Genomic DNA, 22,802 nt, shown 5'->3' on the forward strand with positions numbered 1-22,802 from the left:
CCCACTTCTGTCAAAAGGTGATCAATGTTAAAATGGATCAAGTAGCCTGATAAGCTGTTACGTCTGACTCCTCGTATGCATCTTCATTATTCCTGAGCGGGTTCAGCATTTATGAATAGATTCAAGTTGCATCGCTGGAGATCCAAATTTAGTTTTGTAAGTTTTCGTTAGTTGCCATCTAATTTTCACTTGGCTTACTGATGTCCCACTTTGAGCTGACTTCCTCATTCTGACAGTGATTTGAGTCCAGTGAACGCTCAACCATTTACCAAGCGTTTTGTGGGCACCTGTGGGATCTGATCGAACCTCTGTGATTAGGAGTCCCTTCAAGACTCTGTGTTCTGTTGGTGCCAAGCACATCTGGATGAAATGCAGCAACCAACCCTGCTCCCACCTTTTGGCAGCAGGTCTTGAACCCTGCAGGAAACAGCTTTCTCAGGATGTATCCAGTATGTATGTGAGTCCAGGACAAGAGGTCACAGTCTTAGAATTAGAGGGTACCCATTTAAAACAGAGATGAGGAGAAATTTTTTTAGCCAGAGGGTTGTGGATTTATGGAATTCGTTGCCACATACAGCTGTGGAGGCCCAATCATTGAGGGTTTTTAAGGAGGAGATTGACAGGTATCTGATTAGTCAGGGTGGGAAAAAAGTCGGAAATTGGAACCAGGCGGGAGAATAGTTTAGCTCATGGTGGAGTGGCGGAGCAGACTTGATGGGCTGAATGGCCTACTTCTGCTCCTTTGTCTTGTGATCTTGTATCCTTTGATTGTACTGGGGGTTTCTGTTTCAACTACCCTCTCATACAGTTACTTCTGCCTGCCTACCATCCTCATGTGAAACATTTTAAAAATTATGCCATGGTCATTTCTAGATGGTGGAGAGGAGATAGGGAGGTGTAAGGCACTCCTTCCCTCCGCTAGCCTGCAGGTCACCTCTGGGCAAGGTGTAGCACCTGCTTAGCCCCCCCCACCGATCAGGGTTGCTTCAAGCCATGGGAGCAGGTGATAGATGGTCATATGACCATATGACAGGTGGACAGGAGGAAGAGTATAGGAAACTGATACAGGACTTTGTGATATGGTGCAACTCAAACTACCTGCGTCTCAATATCACCAAGACCAAGGAGATGGTGGTGGACTTTAGGAGATCTAGGCCTCATATGGAGCCAGTGATCATTAATGGAGAATGTGTGGAGCAGGTTAAGACCTACAAGTATCTGGGAGTACAGTTAGACGAGAAGCTAGACTGGACTGCCAACACAGATGCTTTGTGCAGGAAGGCACAGAGTGGACTGTACTTCCTTAGAAGGTTGGCGTCATTCAATGTTTGTAGTGAGATGCTGAAGATGTTCTATAGGTCAGTTGTGGAGAGCGCCCTCTTCTTTGTGGTGGCGTGTTGGGGAGGCAGCATTAAGAAGAGGGACGCCTCACGTCTTAATAAGCTGGTAAGGAAGGCGGGCTCTGTCGTGGGCAAAGTACTGGAGAGTATAACATCGGTAGCAGAGCGAAGGGCGCTGAGTAGGCTATGGTCAATTATGGAAAACCCTGAACATCCTCTACATAGCACCATCCAGAGACAGAGAAGCAGTTTCAGCGACAGGTTGCTATCGATGCAATGCTCCTCAGACAGGATGAAGAGATCAATACTCCCCAATGCCATTCGGCTTTACAATTCAACCGCCAGGAGTAAGATATGTTAAAGTACCGGGGTTAGGACTCAATGTATTTAAGTAAACTACTTAAGAACTTTTTAAAAGCTATTATTAATGCTTTTTGAGAGGGTGATTTTAGATGCATATCATATTTTTACTGAGTTAAGTATTGTATGTAATTAGTTTTGCTACAATAAGTGTATGGGACATTGGAAAAAAATGTTGAATTTCCCCATGGGGATGAATAAAGTATCTATCTATCTATCTATCTATCTATCTATATGAGCAGCTGGTGCATATCACAAGTTCTGTTTATGTGATCACTGACGCCAGGTAGACAATTTCTGAAGGGCATTGATAGTGGCTGGTATCACCCATCTTGTTAAGACACTGCCCAGAAGAAGACAACGGCTAACCACTTCTGTAGGGAAATTTGCCAACAGCAATCATGGTCAAAGACCATGATCGCCCACATCACATGACACAACAGTTAACGAGCAAACGAACAATGGTAATTTCCAAGTTGAAATTGGCTCTGACCATTCTGGCTGGCGTGATTTATAATTCAAAGATCCTAGATCACTGGGAAATTGATCCATGCTCTGGAATGTGTTCAATACATTTCTACCAGCTCTTCGCTCCACTTCAGTAGGTAGAGCACTTTGAGGCATTGTAAAATCTGACATTAATGGTAACAATGTGATAAAATCTGAAAGGGCTGAGTGCTTCCAGCAATTTCTGGAAATTCGCAGTAGGTTTGGCTCTGCCTCTGTCTGGATGGCAAACAAAATTAATATTTCAGGTTGATGACTCTTCATCAAAACTCTGAGTAAATCTGGTTGGAGTACTTCTTGTGAATATTCAGGCCATTGTTATAAGGACTTTATAAGGCCTGAGTAACTTTAATGCCCTCTTTACTACCTTTTGGGCAACATGTTCTCGCATAAGGTGGCATCAACTATCCAATCCAAACCCTGCACATAACCATTCATGATTCACCAGGCAAGATCATACAGTGGATCTCAAAGAATAATAATGCCAATGTATCCACAATGTACAAAGTGCTCTCCTTATATGGGTGGTTGTTGAAGGAATGACGAAGATTCCTCCCTACAAGAAGTTTGGGCTCCAGCTCTAGTCCCGGTTTCCTCTCATTCTGTTGGTCTCTTGGGTAAGTTGCGAAGGCAATTCATGAAACGAGTTCCCAGAAGAGGCCAACACTGTGGTTTGTGGCTTTTGGCCTCATCCTACGCTGCTGAATACACGTTAATTGCGGAGGCTGGGGCTGTGCTTTATGCAAATCTCTGCCAGACTTGCTTGTGCAACAGATACTTCCCTTTCAAGGTAATTCACAAGTTGTGAAGGATTCTAAGGCTGCGTCATAACTTACAATGCCAGTGCCAGTCAATACCGAACATAGAATTAAGTCTACTGCAAGCTACATCAAGTGCTGAAGGGGTTTCGGATTTCTTTGTGTGTTACAAACACAGAAGAGTGTATTGCATTCCCCATCATTGAGGAGACCTTAGCTGTTCACTTAACCACAGGAAAAAGTAACGCCACCAACTCTACACGTAACAAAGGTCTTGCCGTCACAGAATGTTTATACTGGATTAACCGTAACAGAACTACGCCATTCTGTGCTTATTTGACTGTGAGACTCATTAAATTTGGTGGCTATGTTACAGGTTTACTTGGATACTTGCACCAAGACTGCATTCATTTTGTGTGGGAACGTAAGTCGTCAGATATTAGGTGCCTGATACTTTGTCGACAATGAACCTGACACCTAATTATCAAGGAATGCTTGCTGGGTCCATTTTCATGGCACTCTGCAGCCAGCTTTGTGGAGGAGATCAGTCCTCCTCTCAGTACATCATTGGAACTGGGCTGGCATGGTGATTCATTTTCTCCCTCTCTCTCTCTCCCCCCTATCTCTCTCTATCTCTATCGCTCTCTCTTTCTTTCTCTCCCTCTCCCCTTTCCCTCTCTCCCCTCCCTCCCCTCTCTCCCTCCTCTGCCCTCTCCCCTCCCCCCTCCTTTCCCTCTCCCTGTCCCTCTTTCTCCCTCTCTCCCTCCCTCTCTCCCTCCCTCTCTTCTCCTCTCCCCCTCCCTCCGCCCCTTTCCCTCCTCCCTATCTTCCTCCCCGAGGGCTTGTTGATGTCTGACTTCAGTTATAATTGATCTCCAGTGACCAGCAGCCTGTCCCTAAAGCTGCAGTTGGTGCCAGCATGTTATTGATACTGTTCTATCGAGCTGTGTGGACTGATTTTCTATGTTCCACCTGTTGGTCCACTTTGACTGCTCAGGTGTGATCTAGGTCCATGTGTCAAGAAGTCAGCATTGCCTTGGGGTCCATTGGGATAAAATCTTTTGATTCTAACATTAAAGTTATCAGCATCACAACCTGATGCACCATCAATAACTCTCTCTGAGACGTGAAGGCGAGATATCGGCTTTTATTGACTGGAAGAAGGAACAAGCAGTGGTTGACCACCATACTACATCCTGGAGACTGAGAGGCCGGGCTCAGGCCTCAATCGCCTTTATACCGGGGTCTGTGGGAGGAGCCACAGGAGCAGTCAGCAGGGGGCATGTCCAGACAGGTATATGTAGTTCACCACATTCACCCCCCCTTTGTTTTAAAAGAGAGTCCCCATGTGGCGAAGTTTCTTACAAGTATATTTACAGGTTAAGTCTATCAGGTGGTCGAATCAGTCGCTGCGATCTACGTAGCACCGGCTGTGATTGCACAGGTGCCGGTGGTGATTGCACCGGAGACGGTGGTTGTGCTGGTTCCGGCCTAACTGGAGGTGTCAGCACAGGTGTCGGTGGTTGTGCTGGTTCTGGCCTAACTGGAGGTGTCAGCACAGGTGTCGGTGGTTGTGCTGGTTCCGGCCTAACTGGAGGTGTCAGCACAGGTGTCGGTGGTTGTGCTGGTTCCGGCCTAACTGGAGGTGTCAGCACAGGTGTCGGTGGTTGTGCTGGTTCCGGCCTAACTGGAAGTGTCAGCCCACTAGGTGTCAGTGATCCCTCACACGTGTGTGAGGCGCCTGGTATATACGCGTACGAGACGCCCGGTATAGGAATGTCGTGAGGAGTCTGTGTAGGGCTTGGTGTGCGCGGTGTCACCTCGGGTACAGGGTTCATAGTTACCGTGGAGTGTTCGGGGTAGTGGTCTGCTGCTCCTGCGGGTGCCAGGTCACGGACGGAGACCGTGTCCTCCCGCCCATCAGGTAAGACCATGTAGGCATACTGGGGGTTCGCATGTAGAAGGTGAACCCTCTCGACCAGCAGGGTGTATTTATTACTCCTCACATGTTTCCGGAGCAGCACTGGCCCTGGGGACGTCAGCCAAGCTGGTAGGGTGGTCCCAGTGGCAGACTTCCTGGGAAAAGAGAATAGGCGCTCGTGAGGGGTGGCATTGGTGGACGTACATAACAGGGAGCGGATAGAGTGGAGTGCCTCAGGGAGGACCTCCTGCCATCGAGAGACCGGCAACCCTTTTGACTTAAGGGCTAAAAGTGTGGCCTTCCACACTGTGGCATTCTCCCTCTCCACCTGTCCATTTCCCCGGGGATTATAACTCGTGGCCCGACTAGTAGCAATGCCCCTAGCCAGCAGGTACCGGCGCAGCTCGTCACTCATAAAGGAGGACCCTCTATCACTGTGGATATAGCAGGGATATCCGAACAGAGTGAAGAGCTGGCGCAGAGCTTTTATGACGGACGTGGCAGTGGTGTCGGGGCAGGGGATGGCAAAAGGGAACCGCGAGTACTCGTCGATAATGTTGAGAAAGTAGACATTGCGGTCGGTGGAGGGAAGGGGGCCCTTAAAGTCAACACTCAGTCACTCAAAGGGGCGGTTGGCCTTGATAGGTTGCGCCATTTCAGGACGGTAGAAGAGCGGTTTGCACTCAGCGCAGACTTGGCAGTCCCTGGTCATCGTCCTGATGTCCTCCAGGGAGTATGGCAGGTTCTGGGCTTTCACAAAATGGTAAAATCGGGTGACCCCCGGATGGCAAAGATGTGCATGAAGGGCGTATAGCTGGTCGAGCTGTGCACTAGCACACGCTCCCCGGGATAGGGCATCAGGGGGCTCATTGAGCCTTCCAGGCCGGTACAGGATATCATAGTTGTAGGTGGAGAGTTCTATTCTCCACCGCAAAATTTTATCATTTTTGATTTTGCCCCGCTGTTGGTTGCTGAACATGAACGCAACTGAGCACTGGTCGGTCAGCAAGGTGAACCTTTTGCCGGCGAGATGGTGCCTCCAGTGCCTAATAGCTTCCACTATGGCCTGGGCTTCTTTCTCCACTGCGGAGTGCCGAATTTCAGAGCCTTGAAGGGTACGAGAAAAGAATGCTACTGGCCTGCCTGCCTGATTGAGGGTAGCAGCAAGCGCGAAATCGGAGATGTCACTCTCTACTTGGAAGGGAATGGTCTCGTCCACCACATGCATCGTTGCTTTGGCAATGTCCCCTTTAATGCTGCTGAAGGCCGCGCAGGCCTCGGCAGAGAGGGGAAAAGTGGTAGACTTGACCAGGGGGCGGGCCTTGTCTGCGTAATGGGGGACCCATTGGGCATAATAGGAAAAGAAGCCCAGGCACCGTCTGAGGGCTTTGAGAGTGGTGGGAAGAGGGAGTTCTAACAGGGGGTGCATACGGTCGGGATCAGGGCCAATGACCCCGTTTTCCACGACATACCCAAGGATAGTGAGTCGGGTGGTTCCGAACACACACCTGTCCCTATTATAAGTAAGGTTCAGGGTTTCGGCCACTTGGAAAAATCGTTGGAGGTTGGCATTGTGATCTGGCCAGTCGTGACCACAGATGGTGATGTTATCCAGATAGGGAAATGTGGCCTTCAGTTGGCACTGGTCCACCATCCGGTCCATTTCCCTCTGGAAGACCGAGACACCATTTGTGACACCAAATGGGACGCACAGGAAGTGATAAAGCCTGCCGCCCGCCTCGAAGGCGGTGTAGGGGTGGTCCTCCGGACGGATGGGGAGCTGATGGTAAGCGGATTTCAGGTCTATTGTCGAGTACACCTTGTACTGAGCTATCTGGTTGACCATATCCGCGATGCGGGGTAGGGGGTACGCGTCAAGCTGCGTGAACCTATTGATGGTTTGACTATAGTCCACGACCATCCTATTTTTCTGCCCGGTCCGAACAACAACTACCTGGGACCTCCAAGGGCTTGTGCTTGGCTCAATGATCCCCTTCCCAAGCAGCCGCTGCACCTCTGACTGAATGAAGGCCCTGTCCCCTGCGCTGTACCTCCTGCTTTTAGTTGCCACAGGTTTACAGTTGGGGGTCAGGTTGGCGAACAGTGTTGGGGGAGGGATCTTGAGGGTGGAGAGGCTGCAAGTGGTGTCGGTAGTGCAGCTGTCGGCATGGTGCTGGGCGGGACATGTGGTTCGGTGTGTGTGTGTGGTCAGTAGCGGGGTACATGGCGGTCCCACAAAACTGAGGATTCCTGACAGTGAGTGGTGGGAGGGGCCCGTCATATGCCATAGTCACACTTTTGAGGTGGCTCTGGAAGTCCAGCCCCAATAGCACAGGTGCGCACAGTTGAGGCGTGACCAGTAGTGCAAAGTTCCGATATTCTGTGCCCTGCACCACCAATGTCGCTACACAACCCACCCGGATGTCTGTGGAATGTGACCCAGAAGCCAAGGTGACCCTCTGGCTTACCGGCCGTGTCACGAGTCTGCAGCGTTGCACTGTGTCCGGGTCAATAAAACTCTGTGTTGCCCATGTCAAACAGGCAGCTAGTCCTGTGCCCCTCCACCAGGATGTCCATCATTGACCTTGCAAGCTGGTGTGGGGCGCTTTGGTTGAGGGTTACGGTGGCCAGAGTTGAACTGCTGTCTTGGTGCCCGGTAAGCACCGGTGGGTCGGGGGCGGGGTATGTTGACGCCGACAAAGATGGCCGCCCACATCCGGGCATGCAAGATGGCGGCCCCCATGCCTCACATGCAGCGCTGCCCGATCCCACTCGTGGTTTAGACTTACAGACCTTGGCGAAATGGCCCTTCTTCCCGCAGCTGGAGCAGGTCGCTTCTCGGGCCGGGCAGCGTTTTCGGGGGTGCTTTTCGAGTCCGCAGAAGTAACACTGCGCGGGCTTTTGACTGGCCGCAGCTGTGGTCGGGTTCGGGGAGTTCGCGGAATCGCCACTGGCAGCGGCGGGGGATCGCGCGGCTGGACAGCGTCAGCGTTGTGCAGCGCAGCCTCCAGCGTGTCGGCCGTCTCGATCGCCCAGCGTAAGGTAAGATCGGCATTTTCCAGCAGCCGCTGACGCACATACACTGACCTGATTCCTGTAACAAAGGCGTCTCGTACCAAGAGTTCGATAGATAGATAGATAGATAGATACTTTATTCATCCCCATGGGGAAATTCAACTTTTTTTCCAATGTCCCATACACTTGTTGTAGCAAAACTAATTACATACAATACTTAACTCCGCATGCTGTTCCGCCGTGAGAGTTTTGCAGTCACAAGTTTGGACGAGTGTCTGTAGGGCTCGGAGAAACTCGGCGCTCAACTCTCCAGGCTGCTGTCGTCGCGTAGCTAAGCGATGTCTTGCGTAGACGGTGTTCACCGGCCGCAGGTACTGTCTTTTGAGGGTGTCCAGTGCCCCTTCGTAGGTCGACAGGCCCCTGATAAGTGAGTAAACTTTCGGGGTGACCCTCGAGAGGAGAACTCGGTGCATAACAGCGGGTTCAGTTGCACTAACCTCCTCCAAGTATGATTGGAAGCATGCAAGCCAGAGTTCAAAGGCAAGAGCTACTTCAGGGTCTTGGGGGTCCAAATCCAATCTTTCCGGATGTAAAACGCTTTCCATGTTTTAAAACTTCCAGTCAATAAAATTGATGCACCATCAATAACTCTCTGAAGCGTAAAGGCGAGATATCGGCTTTTATTGACTGGAAGAAGGAACAAGCAGTGGTTGACCACCATACTACATCCTGGAGACTGAGAGGCCGGGCTCAGGCCTCAATCGCCTTTATACCGGGGTCTGTGGGAGGAGCCACAGGAGCAGTCAGCGGGGGCGTGTCCAGACAGGTATATGTAGTTCACCACACAACCTCTAGTCTGGAACAGTATCTGAAACTTTGCCAGTTACACCTGGGCAGTTAAGCACAAAACTCTAGAGGATGTTGTCAATGATAGCTTGTTCCTTCACTGGTGCCATCATTACAGACCCTGCCAGAGTAATCAGTGTGGAATTGGAATAGATGGACATTTCTATATTTTATTCACCATCCTCCCTCCAGGCCAACTGAACATGGTTATGCCTTGTTGAAATGAAGGGCCACTGAGATTTCAGTTCTACTCAGTGGCCACTTTATTAGGTACACCTGTACACGGGCTCGTTAATGCAAATATCTAATCAGCCAATCGTGTGGCAGCAACTCAATGCATAAAAGCATGCAGACATGGTCAGAGGTTCAGTTGCCCCTCTTCCCCTTCTTACCCCATCCCTGACATATTTAGTTGTTTGTTTTTTTTCTCTCTCTCTGCCCATCACCCTGCTTGTTCTCCGTCTCCCTCTGGTTCTCCCCCCTCCCCCTTTCTTTCTCCTGAGGCTTCCCGTCCCATGATCCTTTCCCTTCTCCAGCTCTGTATCACTTTCGGCTATCACCTTTCCAGCTCTTAGCTTCATCCCACCCCTTCCGGTCTTCTCCTATCATTTCGCATTTCCCTCTCCCCCCCCCCCCCCCACTACTTTCAAATCTCTTAGTATCTCTCCTTTCAGTTAGTCCTGACGAAGGGTCTCGGCCTGAAACATCGACAGTGCTTCTCCTATAGATGCTGCCTGGTCTGCTGTGTTCCATCAGCATTTTGTGTGTGTTGTTTTACTTACTGTTGAGTGACATTTTTTTGTCCGTTCTAGGATTTCTCCCTCTTCCATACCCATATTGAGAGTTAACAAGGAACCAATGTATATTGTGCATTTCTGTTTGAATACGTATTTGTGATAGGAGAGAAGAATTGTGGTTAGACACCACTCTCAGAGCTGTGATAACATTTTCATCAACTTTTTTTCCCCAGGATAACTCTTAAAATATGAATTATTCATCAAATCACCATGCTTCTGTGACTGAGAAGAAATTTACAGGAATATTTAAGTTCACTGACAACTGGGGAAAGATCAGGAGTCATCTATAACATTGATCATAAAACTTCTAGGTTTCAGTGGCAGTGGTAATGAATGTGGGATGCCGTGGTGTATGCAGAACCCATGGAAATTTTAATCTGCTTTTGAGCAGGTGGTCCTTTGTGGTTGCAGATGACCAGATCACCGAAAATGACGTGTTTTTTTTGTATGGTGGGGCTCAGTAGAACATATGAAAATAACAGGCCCTTATCCTCTTCCGCTTGTCGAATGATTGCATTTCTTACACTAATGGCTAGAAGATCTATTTTGTTGAATTGGAAAGAAATTAATCCTCCTACTGTATTTCATTGGTTTTCTCAAACTATGTTATGTCTAAATTTAGAAAAAATTAGAAGTGGTGTATTTGATACTTCTATTAAATTTGAAAAGATATGGAGACCATTTATTCAATATTTTCATATGATGTAATATGACCCTGTTCCAGGCCTATTTGATTTTCCAGTTTCGATTTTATATATGTTGAGAGGATCGGAGTTGACGACACTGATGATTTTGCATTTTTGTGAGATATTATAAACAGCCCTTTTTTTTCTTACATTTTTTCTTTTTCTTTTTTTTCTTTTTTTGTTTTTATTTCCTTATTAGTTACTAGACTATTAGATTAGTTTTTTTTTGCATAATTTTTTTTTCTTTTTCTTTTTTCTGTTTTTTTTTAATTATATACTAAGATATACCTAGGTTTGCCTTGTTTATTTGTATATTGTATCGTCCATGATTTGGGAATACTCATTTATACTGTAATCATTGCTTATGTATTCTTTCATGTTTAGTTGAAATGTCTATGTTTGTAATCCCATTATCTATGTATCAATTTTATTTTGTTGATATTAATAACAATAATAAAAAGATTGAAAAAGAAAAGAAAATAACAGGCCCCTTCTGTCCCACATGTCTTGCATCGTCTCCCTCCCACTTCTACACCCTGCCATCCTCATCAACACACCTGTCTTCCTGATGCTTCTGATTCAAGTAAAATCCACCTATCTACTTGGTCAGTCCTTAACTGAAGCTGAAACTAGTCAAGGAGCTGACTGGTAGCACTTACCATAGAACACTACAGCACAGTACAGGCCCTTCAGCCCTCCATGTTGTGCTGACCCATATAATCCTTAAAAAAAGTACTAAACCCACACTACCCCTTAACCCTCTATTTTTCTTTCATCCATGTGCCTGTCCAAGAGGCTCTTAAATACCCCTAATGTTTTATCCTCCACCACCATCCCTGGCAAGTCATTCCAGGCACTCACAACCCTCTGTGTAAACAACTTACCCCTGATGTCTCCCTTAAACTTCCCTCCCTTAATTTTGTACCTATGCCCTCTGGTGTTTGCTATTGGTGCCCTGGGAAACATGGTACTGACTATCCACCCTATCTATGCCTCTCATAATCTTGTAGACCTCTATCAAGTCCCCTCTCATTCTTCTACGCTCCAAAGAGAAAAGTCCCAGCTCTGCTAACCTTGCTTCATATGACTTGTTCTCTGATCCAGGCAACATCCTGGTAAATCTCCTCTGCACCCTCTCCATAGCTTCCACATCCTTCCTATAATGAGGTGGCCAGAATTGGAACACATTTACGTGAGGTCCAAGAGCAGAAGTGAGGAACATTCAAATTAACCCTTTTCCAATGTGGAATCATCTCATTCACGTCTCATTCATCTCAACACTCTTCTCATCTGAAGGGGTCCCAGCTTGATGTACATTAAATTCAGAGCAGGGTTACAGAGTTTGATACTTCCTTAAAGCTAGACCAGGGGTTCCCAACCTGGAATCAACTGACCCCTTGCAGGTCTATGGCATAAAAAATGTTTGGGAACCCTTGAGCTTGATTGAAGCTGATGAAATGTCATTGTTATCCAGATAGGCCAAAGTTGAAGTCATTCAAGCTTAAGTCTCTGCTTAGCCAAACACGTAAATGTCATCCTAACCTCCTCCTGTTGCGCTTCAGAAAAGATTTTAATCTAACTGGCGGAACTAATGATCATTTTGAGTTAGAAGATGGTATAATTATGAATGTGGAGGTGTGTGGTATAACTCTTCATTAATTAGCAATTGCATACCTCAAGATGAAAATGGTGCAGAATGCTAAGATGTTTTCTTTAGGCAGTGAAGTGAGAATTGCTGCAGTGGTTTATGTTGTATGTTATTACATCCTAACCTACTCAAAGTGTTTTACAGAGAAAAAAATTACGAAGAAATGTTGACTTCAATTCAGGAACAAGTAAAATGCAGCATGCTGCATATTTCTGGAGTTGGGTGTTAGTTTTACTAATAAGAGTTATTCAACCATATGCTTTTCTTTATTTTTGTGCAGCTGACCCAAACACGCTTTTCAGATCGAATTCCTTGGCCTCCAAGGCAATGGAACAGTTTATGAAGGTAATCACCTTTATTTTTTCCAAATATTCTTTCCATATATTTATCTTGTAGCATGGAGAACATTCTAACTGGCTGCATCATCATCTGGTGTGGGGGTCATGAGGCGACTGCGCAGAATCAAAATAAGCTGCAGAGGGTTGTAAAATTAATCCTCTCCATCATGGGCACTATCCTCCATAGTATCTGGGACATCTTCAAGGAGCAATGTCTCAAATAGGTGGCGTTCATCGTTAGGACCCCCATCGCCCAGGTCATGCTGTGTTCTCATTGCTACCCCTTGAGTCCCTTTGCCTAGAGCATACTGAAGCCCAACATCATCAACAGATTGAATGCGCCATCTTCTGTCCTTAATTAGGACCTTCTGGCATCTGTGGTAGAACCTGTAGCTATCTCATTGATCTCATCAGGCACCTAAGAACTCACAGAACTGGGTTTTATGGAAGTCTGCCCGGACTAGGAGGGACTACCAGAAGGATTAGGGCATTAAAATATGACTGAGATCTAATCACACTTATAAGGAAAAAACAGTCATTCAAGAGGAGTGGACGGTTAATTTTTAAGATCCCCTATGATTTGTTTATTTTTTAATAACCAGCCTGCGGTCAATAACTGTGGAAAAGCATTTTTTAGAGGCACAACTCCAAGAAGGTTTGGCACTCACTACAGTCAAGCAACTCTTGCAACAGTGCAAAATAGACTCACAGTCAGAATCAGGTTTAATATCATTGGCATATGTCATGGAATTTGTTAACTTTGTAGCAGCAGTATAATACAGTATGTAAATATAGAGAAAATCTGTGGATTGCAGTATGAATATTCACTACATGGTTAAATTAAGTAAGTAGTGGGAAAAAAGAAATAGGAGGTAGTGAGGTTGTGTCATGGGTTTGATATCCATTCAGATATATGATGGTAGAAGGGAAGAAGCTGTTCCTGTATCATCGAATGTGTGCCTTCAGGCTCCTGTACCTCCTTCCTGATGGTAACACTAAAGCTTGAAGACTGTCTTTGTCACACATTAGCTGTATATATGGATGCACCAACCTTACCTTAAAAGCATAAAATTATACAATATGGAATCAGGCCACTCGGCCCAAATCATCCATGCTGACCAGTGAGCATTGTCCTGTATTAATCAAATTGGGAGCCATGTAAGTATTTAGAGTCTCGCTCGTTATCAGAATAGATCAAACTAATTGCTCCACCAAGTACCTTTTTCAAATAGGTTTAGTGTAAATTGTGGATAGATACATTGTGTTTGCATGGTTGCATTCTTTTTTAGTAGTATGTCTATTGGCAAGGTTTGTCACAAATGCAAACTACCTGAGGAAAGTAGCCCACGAAATTCTGCATTTCACCGCAGAACTCCTGGAATTCCTGTCAGACTTCCTCAATCCTTACACTGAATGTGGACAGCCGTAATGTCTTGCTTACTGCACAGTCTAGCCCATTAGGATTTGCAGAAGGCACGTGGATATGACAGCAAAATCAACAGGCACCATGATTGCTGTATTCCCTTCATCCAATGTGGGTGAAACTAGACCTGGGAGAAGGATAGCATGGATAGCGAGGATAGGAAATTAGCAGCCAATTTATACCACAGAATTAATTTCCCAGTCAGCTTCAGTAAGTGTGAAAGTGTGGGTGTAAAGCAGGTGGATTTTTCTGCCCTTTCTCCTTTCCTGCAAACACTAGAAAAATGAATGATTCCCCAAGTCTTCCAGTAATGGACCACACTATACCCTTTGCTTTTGTCACATACATTTTAGAAAAGTAAAACAGTGCAACTGAGAGAGTGCAGAGGAGATTTACAAGGATGTTGCCTGGATTGGAGAGCGTGCCTTATGAGAATAGGTTTTTTTTTGTTTTTTTTTATTAGTTTTTCTATACATTTTACAAATTAAAAACCCCAAATCCCAATGAGGAACATTAATACAGTGCAAAATTAAGCATACAATGACAATATGCTACAAAGGAAGAGAATTTGACAAAAAAGCACCTAAATTGAAGACAAGTAAACTTAGTATCCTCCCCAAGCCCCACAACACAAAAAAAAACCAACTCCAGACCAACCACAACACAATATAGAGAGTGTAAATCAGGACAATCAAACTTCCAGACTGTGAATACACTTAGCAACAGAGGATAATAATGCCTACTACCAGAAAAAAAAGGGAGCTGAAAGCAAGGGACCGAAAAGAAAAAAAAAACCCTAGTCAAGAGGAAGGTTATGAAAGTACTCGATAAAAGGTCCCCAGACCTTATGGAACTTTAGATCCAAATTAAGAACTGAATAATGAATTTTTTCGAGGTCCAAGCAGGCCATAATGTCGTTAAGCCATTGCGCATGAGTGGGCGGGGCGACATCTCTCCATCTAAGGAGGATCAAGCGTCTAGCCAGGAGAGAGGCAAAGGATAATATTCGGCATTCGGTCGGACTCAGATGTAAATCTGTCTCGCCCCAGAAACCGAACAAAGCAATTAAGGGGTTTGGTTCTAGGTGCTGATTCAGGATACCCGATAGTGTAGTGAAGACATCTTTCCAAAATTTCTCCAAGCTAGGACAGAACCAGTACATATGGATGAGAGAGGCCACGCCCCTCTTGCATTTATCACAGAGCGGACTAATGTTAGGGTAGAATCGAGATAGTTTAGATTTAGACATATGGGCTCTATGAACAATCTTAAACTGTAAAAGGGAATGGCGAGCACAAAGAGAGGTTGAGTTAACCGATTTGAGAATCGAGTCCCAGCTCTCATCGGATAAGGAGGTATTTAAATCCTGCTCCCAGGCCATTTTAATTTTATCCACAGGGGCCCGTCATAAGGCTGCTAATTTATCTCAAATAATTGATATTAAACCTTTACCTAGTGGATTAATGGAAAGAAATAGGTCCATAGCATTTTTTGCAGGCATTTCAGGAAAGTTAGGAATTAAAGGAGCAATAAAGTGTCTAATTTGGAGATATCTAAAAAAATGAGCATTGGGCAGATTGAACTTAACAGAGAGCTGCTGAAAAGAAGCGAAGCGATTATCAATGAAAAGATCTTCAAAATGTCTAATACCCTTCCTATACCAAACATGGAATGCTGAATCGTATGTAGTAGGTAAAAAAAGGTGATTATGTGCGACAGGGTTGGAAACGGAAAACCCATGGAAACCATAGCATTTCCTAAACTGAGCCCATATACGCAAAGTGTGTCTAACAAGAGGATTAGCTATTGATCTGGACAGACTACTAGGGAGTGCAGAGCCAAGAAGTGCAGAGATAGATAATTCTTTAGTGGAGCTCAACTCCATTGCCACCCAATTAGGGCACTCAGGTTGGCCGTGGAAGAAAGACCAAAAGGTAGCACAACGTATATTAGCTGCCCAATAATATAAGCGAAAGTTAGGTAAAGCCATGCCACCCTCTTTTTTAGATTTTTGGAAATGAATTTTATTAATTCTAGAGCGCTTATTCTTCCACAGATATGACAAAATAATAGAGTCTAAGGAATCAAAAAATGATTTAGGAATAAAAATTGGGATAGATTGAAATAAGTATAAAAATTTGGGGAGAACATACATTTTAACAACATTAATACGACCTACCAAAGACATAGATAGAGGTGACCATTGTACCAGACTCTGTTTTATAGTATATGAAAGATTGGCAAACTTATGAGAATAGGTTGAGTGAATTTATCCTTTTCTCCTTGGAACGACAGAGGATGAGAGATGACCTGCTAAGAGGTGTACAAGATGATGAGAGGCATTGATTGTGTGGATAGCCAGAGGCTTTTTCCCTGGGCTGAAATGGCTAACACGAGGGGGCATAGTTTTAAGGTGCTTGGAAGTAGATACAAGGGTGATATCAGAAATACGTTTTTTACACAGAGGGTGATGGGTGCGTGGAATGCACTGCCAGCGAAAGTGGTAGAGGCAGATACAATAGGGTCTTTTAAGAGACTCTTAGATAGGTACATAGAGCTTAGGAAAATAGAGAGCTATGCGGTAGGGAAATTTCAGGTAGTTTCTAGAGTAGGTTACATGGTCGGCACAACATTGTGGGCCGAAGGGCCTGTAATGAGTTGCAGATTTCTACGTTTCTGAGCTATCAAATACTTTCAGCCCCTTACTTTCCTTGAGTGTGTTTTCTTTTGAAAAGTCTAATGTGGCTGCAAAAGTTCATTTCAGCCACCTCGAGTGGGTTTGTGAAATTCTCCAACTATCTTCTTGCATCAGCGCATGATGAGAACATACTCACAGGAACTACGTAAACCACTATGCCTCAGAGAACAAGAGGCAGGTCGAGGAGGAGAGAATGGACAATCAATAGACTCAGTCAATAACCACAGTCACCACTTGCACTTGCCCACACTGCATCAGATTATGTTGATCCCAGATCGCCCTCTACAGCCAACTGAGGACCAACCAGTAGATAACCCCTTAGAAGAACTTCAGACTCAACTCGAGTGATCACACTACTATTAAATTGCTCCAATTCTTGTCCTCTGGAAAGATTGTGACTTTAGAAAACATGTGGCACTGAGTCTCCAAACTTGACGTAAAGCACCCCCTAAGATTTGTCATAATCATAGTCCTTTTCATTTCAGAAAGCCACATTGCTGCTGAACCACAAAGAATGGTGGGGGAACTTAGCAGGTCAGGCAGCATCTATGGAAAAGAGTAAAAGACCCTTCATTGGGACTGAGAAGGAAGAGGGAAGATGGCAGAATAAAGAGGTTGGGGGAGGGGAAGAGGTTAACTGGAAGGTGATTGGGTGAAGCCAGGTGGCTGGGAAAGGCAAAAGAGAGGGCAAACAACAAAGCAACAATGAGCGGGAAGACAGAGGATTGGGAAGCTTTTAAACCCTACAGACAGCAACTAAAAGAATCAGTGGGAGGGAAAAGATGAAATATGAAAGCAAGCTAGCAAACAATATCAAAGTGAATAGTAAAAGTTTTTTCAAATATGTAAAGATTAAAAGAGAGAGGAGAGTGGATATAGGGCCGCGAGAAAATGAGGCTGGACAAATCATGACGGGGACAAAGAAATGGCAGATGAACTAAATGAGTATTTTGCATCAGTCTTCATCGTGGAAGACACTAGCAGTGCGCCAGATGTTGAAGGGTGTGGGGGAACAGAAGTAAATGCGTTTACTATTACAAGGGAGAAGGTTGAATCTGAATTGAATTTGAATTTGAGTTGACTTTAATTCTTACATTCTTCACATTCATGAGGAATAAAAATCTTTACGTTACGTCTCCATCTAAATGTGCAATGTGCAGTCACAATAATTTATAATAAATAGAACAGTCAATGTAACATAGGAACACACTCAAATCAGCATGAGTTAATGAATCTGACAGCCTTGTAGAAGAAGCTGTCCTGGAGCCTGTTGGTCCTGATTTTTATGCTACGATACTATTTCCTGGATGGTAGCAGCTGGAATGGATTGTGGTTAGGGTGACTCAGGTCCCCAATGATCCTTCCTTTTCACACCTGTCTCTGTAAATGTCCTGAATCATGGGAAGTTCACAACTACAGATGTGCTGGGCTGTCCGCACCACTCTGCAGAGTTCTGCGATTGAGGGAAGTACAGTTCCCATACCAGGCAGTGATGCAGCCAGTCAGGATGTTCTCAGTTGTGCCTCTGTAAAAAGTTATTAGGATTTGGGGGTCCATACCAAAGGCACAAACTGTTGTGCCTTTTTCACCACACAGCTGGTATGTGCAGACCATGTGAGTTCCTTGGTGATGTGGATGCTGAGGAACTTAAAGCCATTTACACTCTCAACCCCAGATCCACTGATGTCAATAGGGGTTAGCCCATCTCCATTCCTCCTGTAATCCACAACCAGCTCCTTTGTTTTTGCAAGATATAGGAATGGTTGTTTTCTTTACACCACTGTGTCAGAGAGATGACTTCTTCCCTGTAGGCCACCTCGTTATGTGCTCAAAAAGCTGAAAGACCTAAAGGTTCTTAAGTCACCCAGACCAGATGAACTGCACCCTGGGGTTCTGGAAGAGGTAGCAGTAGAGATTGTGGAGGCACTAGTATTGATCTTTCAAGACTCATTGGACTGGATTCAATGAATCATTGGACATGGTTCCAGAGGACTGGAAAATTGCAAATGTCACTCCACTCTTTAAGAAAGGAGGGAGGCAGCAGAAAGGAAATTATGGAGCAGCTAGCCTGACCTCAGTGGTTGGGAAGATGTTGGAATCCATTGTTAAGGATGAGGTTATGGAATGCCTGGTGACACAGGACGAGATAGGACAAAGTCAGCATGGTTTCCTTGAGGGAAAATCTTGCCCTACAAACCTGTTGGAATTCTTTGAGGAGATTACAAGTAGGATAGATAAAGGGATGCTGTGGGTGTTGTATTTCTGGATTTTCAGAAGGCCTTTGACAAGGTTCCACACATGAGACTGCTTACCAAGTTATGAGCCCATGATATTACAATATAGTTATGACCATGGTTAGAACATTGGCTGATTGGTAAGAGGCAGTGAGCGGGAATAAAAGGATCCTTTTCTGCTTGGCTGCCAGTGATTAGTGGTGTTCCGCAGGGGTCGGTGTTGGTACCATTTCTTTTTATGCTGTTTATCAATGACTTAGATGATGGAATGGATGTCTTTGTTGCCAGGTTTGCAGATGATATGAAGATTGGTGAAGGGGCAGGTAGTGTTGAGGAAACAGGAAGGCTGCAGAAGGACAGACAGATTAGAAGAATGGGTAAGAAAGTAGCAAATGAAATACAATGTTGGAAAATGCATGGTCATGCATTATGGTGGTAGAAATAAATGTGCAGAATATTTTCTAAATGGGGAGAAAATCCAAGAACCGGCGATGCAAAGGGACTTGGGAGTCCTTGTACAGAACACCCTAAAGGTTAACATGCGAGTTGAGTCATGGTGAGGAAGGCAAGTGTAATGTTAGTATTCATTTCGAGAGGTCTACAATACAAGAGGAGGGATGTGACGCTGAGGCTTTCTAAGGCACTGGTAAGGCCTCACCTTGAGGATTGTGAACAGTTTTGGTCTCCTCATCTAACATTGGAGTGGGTTCAGAGGAGGTTAAGGATGATTCTGGGAATGAAAGAGTATTCAGTAGAATTTTGAAGGATGGTGGGGGGGATCTCTTTGAAACCTTTTGAATGTTGAAAATCCTAGACAGATTAACAGGATGTTTCCCATGGTGAGTGTGTCATGGACAAACGGGCACAGCCTCAGGGTAGAGGGGTGCCATTTGAAACAGAGATGCGGAGAAATTTCTTTAGCCAGAGAGTGTTGAATTTGTGGAATTTGTTACCACAGGCAGCTGTGGAGCCCAGTCATTGGGTGTATTTATGGTGGAGATTGATAGGTTCTTGATTGGCCAGGGCATCAAAGGTTACGGGGTGAAGGCTGAGGAGGGGAAGAAAGGATATTGATCATTAATTATGCTTTGTGGAGAACAACCTAATGCTATATTCATGATTTGGCCTTCAGCTAAAGTGATCAGAAATACACAACTGGAAAAAAACACTTTAATTTCTGCTTTAACATCCTATTGTTTTTCTTTGATTTTGCCTCTGTGCATTGGAATGCTTCAGTCTATGTCAAATCATTGATGGATAATGAGTTTAAATGAATTTTAATAGGCCAATTGTGCATTAATTTTAAAATGTCCTGTGTGTCTGTGCATATCTTAATTAAAAGAATGAGTCATTCCTCTATCCTGAGTGGGCAAGGCTGTGATAAAGAACTACAGACTGACCTAGTAGATTAAAAATAAAACATGTGAAGTGCTGCCAAAGTTCTGACTGCACATTACATTGGGAAAGTTCAAACTGATCTCCAGCTTGAAGCTCACAGCAGGTCAAGAGACATTAAGACTGAGTCCAAAAATTCATTTTCTACCAGGAGCTTATACACTTAAGATATTTCTTTGAGGATAAATACTCCATTATTTTTCATTGCAATTGGTTAGATTGCACTGTTAGTACCTGGCCAAATGTTTTGAGCTTACCATCATTATCTTAATTGTTATTAATATTTGTAATCAGAGTTCTGTTAGTTGGCATCCATCTGTCTCGAAGGACAATGTGTGATGATCATCATCATCACAAGCCTGGGCGGAAGGTACGGAGATCCAGAGATGGCCAGTTGTCAAGATCCCCCTCTCTGCCTCACCGGTGTTGTCCAAAGGAAAGCTTACGAAGCAATACCTTTGTCACCAGCTTGGCTGCAGGAGTTGTCGGAAGGGTGTTTAGTGACGTCCAGCCAGCTTAGGGTCTCCACTCTGGATTTGCTGTCTGGGTTTACTCCCGTAGCCTTCGTCTCTCCCGAGGATGCCCACATGGCAGTGGGGTTACTGCATTTAATGATCTGAATATTTATGGTTATTGGTAAATTCTGCAGTAGAAAATTAGAAACAGTCATAGAGTCAGAAAGCTACAGTACAGAAACAGGCCATGTGGCCCATCTAGTCCATGCCAAACTATTATTCTGCCTATTCCATTGACCTGCACCCAGGCCATAGCCCTCCTTATCACTCCCAACCAGGTACTTCGATTCAACTTAATTTGTTTAATTGTCATTCAACCATATAGGAATACTCATAAATACAACACTACTCTGCGGCCAAGGTCCAAAACACAGTACCAACAGTCATCCACAGAACAAAGCATACACAGCAGGTATAAGATAGAAAGTACAGCTACTCAATATGAGACTAAACTTAAGCCAAACAACGCCATTGAAATTTACAGGCAACCAACAACGGAGCTTGTTTGTCATCTACCTAGCGGACCACTGGGGGTGGGGGGGAGGTGGGAGGGCAGCACTGACTCTAGCCTGGTGCCATGCAACCCTGGTGGAGCACACCAGTTCAGACACCTCTCTTCTGGCAGTTGTAAACAGGCAAGACCCCGGCTTGAGGCCTAGTCCTCGCACATACAAAATAGCAAACACATATAGGATATCAGGAATAGAAACACACTAAATATATATGTGTATAGTCCAAACACTAATCCAATGTCTCTTAAATGTTGAAATCAAACCTTCATCCACCAGTTCCCCTGGCAGAAGTGAGGAGATATCCTGTACAACTGTTCTGCAACAAGTTCATTGTAATGATGAAATATAGTATTAAAAAAAAAGGACTGTGTATTAATTTATTCTCTGACAGGGAGAGGTCCTTTCAACGGATACTTCTTAACCTTTTAGTAAGTTAATTAAAAGTTATAACTTGATTGCCCATGCACTAGTTTAAATGGTCACTTTCATTTCTTGCAGTTGGTGGGAATGCCATACTTACATGAAGTGCTGAGGCAAGTCGTTAACCGCATTTTTGATGAGAAGAAATACATCGAACTGGATCCTTGTAAGATAGACCTTAACAAAATAAGGTATGGCTCTTTTATATCTGTGTTTTCACTTGCTCTAGCAGCACTTCAGGGATGGGAATTGGTGTGAGCTTTCAGGATTATGGAAGTGATCACATTTCACCAGCTGGGCAATTGACATTTAATCATGCAGCTTCATAATAAACAACATAAGACCATACAACCATAAGATATAAGAGCAGAATTAGGCCATTTGGTCTATCACGTCTGCCCCGCTGTTTCATCATGGCTGATCCAATTTTCCTCTCAGCCCCAATCTCCTACCTTCTCCTCATATCCCTTCATGCCCTAACCAATCAAGAATCTATCAACCTCGCCTTAAATATACATAAAGACTTGTCCTCCACAGCCAGCTGTAGGAACAAATTCCACAGATTCACTCTCTGGCTAAATACCTCCTCATCTCCATTCTAAAAGGACACCCCTCTATTCTGAGGCTGTGTGCTCTGGTCTTAGACACTCTCATCATAGAACATACCCTCTCCACATCCACTCTATCAAGGCCTTTCGCGAATTGATAGATTTCAATGAGGTCACCCCAATATAGGCCCAGAGCCATCAAACGCTCTTCATGCGACAAGCTGTTCAATCGTGGAATAATTTCATGAACCTCCTTTGAACCCACTCCAATTTCAGCACGTTCTTTCTAAGATAAGAACCCAAAACTGCTCACAACACTCCAAGTGAGGCCTCACCAGTGCCTTATAAAGTCTCAACATTACAACCTTACTTTTATATTCTAGTCTTCTTGAAATGAATGTCCTGTTGTGAAGCCTATTACTTCTACATGAACTTAATAATCAGCATAAATAACTCACAATACACATTTCTTCTTAATATTTTGTCAAAATACTAATGACATCCTTAAGAGAAGGTACCAAGTGAAAGTAATTCTAAAAGGCTTTAATCTAATACAAAGGCTTCCCTTAGAATCGAAACAGGTCAAGAAGTTAATTACACTGAATTTTATTTGATGCAAGTAATGAATCTATTTAATAGCTTGCCATTTATCCACATTGTTATGTTTTATAACTTCAAACCATTGACCTGATTCAAAGGAAGAAGAGGGAGCCCGGGACTGGGGGTCTAACTCTGTATTTACTTTAAACGAGGTGCGCACGGATCACATGGTAGCACGATGACTTGTGTAATTCATGTATTTGTACATATTGTTATTCTTCTTCGCGGCTTGTGGCACGTC

At 44.6% G+C, this 22,802-nt stretch overlaps 1 protein-coding gene across 2 annotated transcripts in view; it reads left to right on the forward strand.

The window, feature by feature from the left end:
• The window catches only part of LOC140738422 (rasGAP-activating-like protein 1), a 271,421-nt gene that overhangs the window by 173,234 nt on the left and 75,385 nt on the right, over positions 1-22,802 (forward strand). For both annotated transcript variants that reach the window (XM_073065690.1, XM_073065691.1), the window contains 2 exons: positions 12,159-12,223; positions 21,492-21,604. In XM_073065690.1, coding sequence (XP_072921791.1) covers positions 12,159-12,223; positions 21,492-21,604 — 178 coding nt within the window. The remainder of the gene's footprint in view (positions 1-12,158; positions 12,224-21,491; positions 21,605-22,802) is intronic.

The sequence above is a fragment of the Hemitrygon akajei genome, chromosome 14 (assembly GCF_048418815.1).
Source record: "Hemitrygon akajei chromosome 14, sHemAka1.3, whole genome shotgun sequence".
NCBI classification, from domain to species: Eukaryota; Metazoa; Chordata; class Chondrichthyes; order Myliobatiformes; family Dasyatidae; genus Hemitrygon; species Hemitrygon akajei.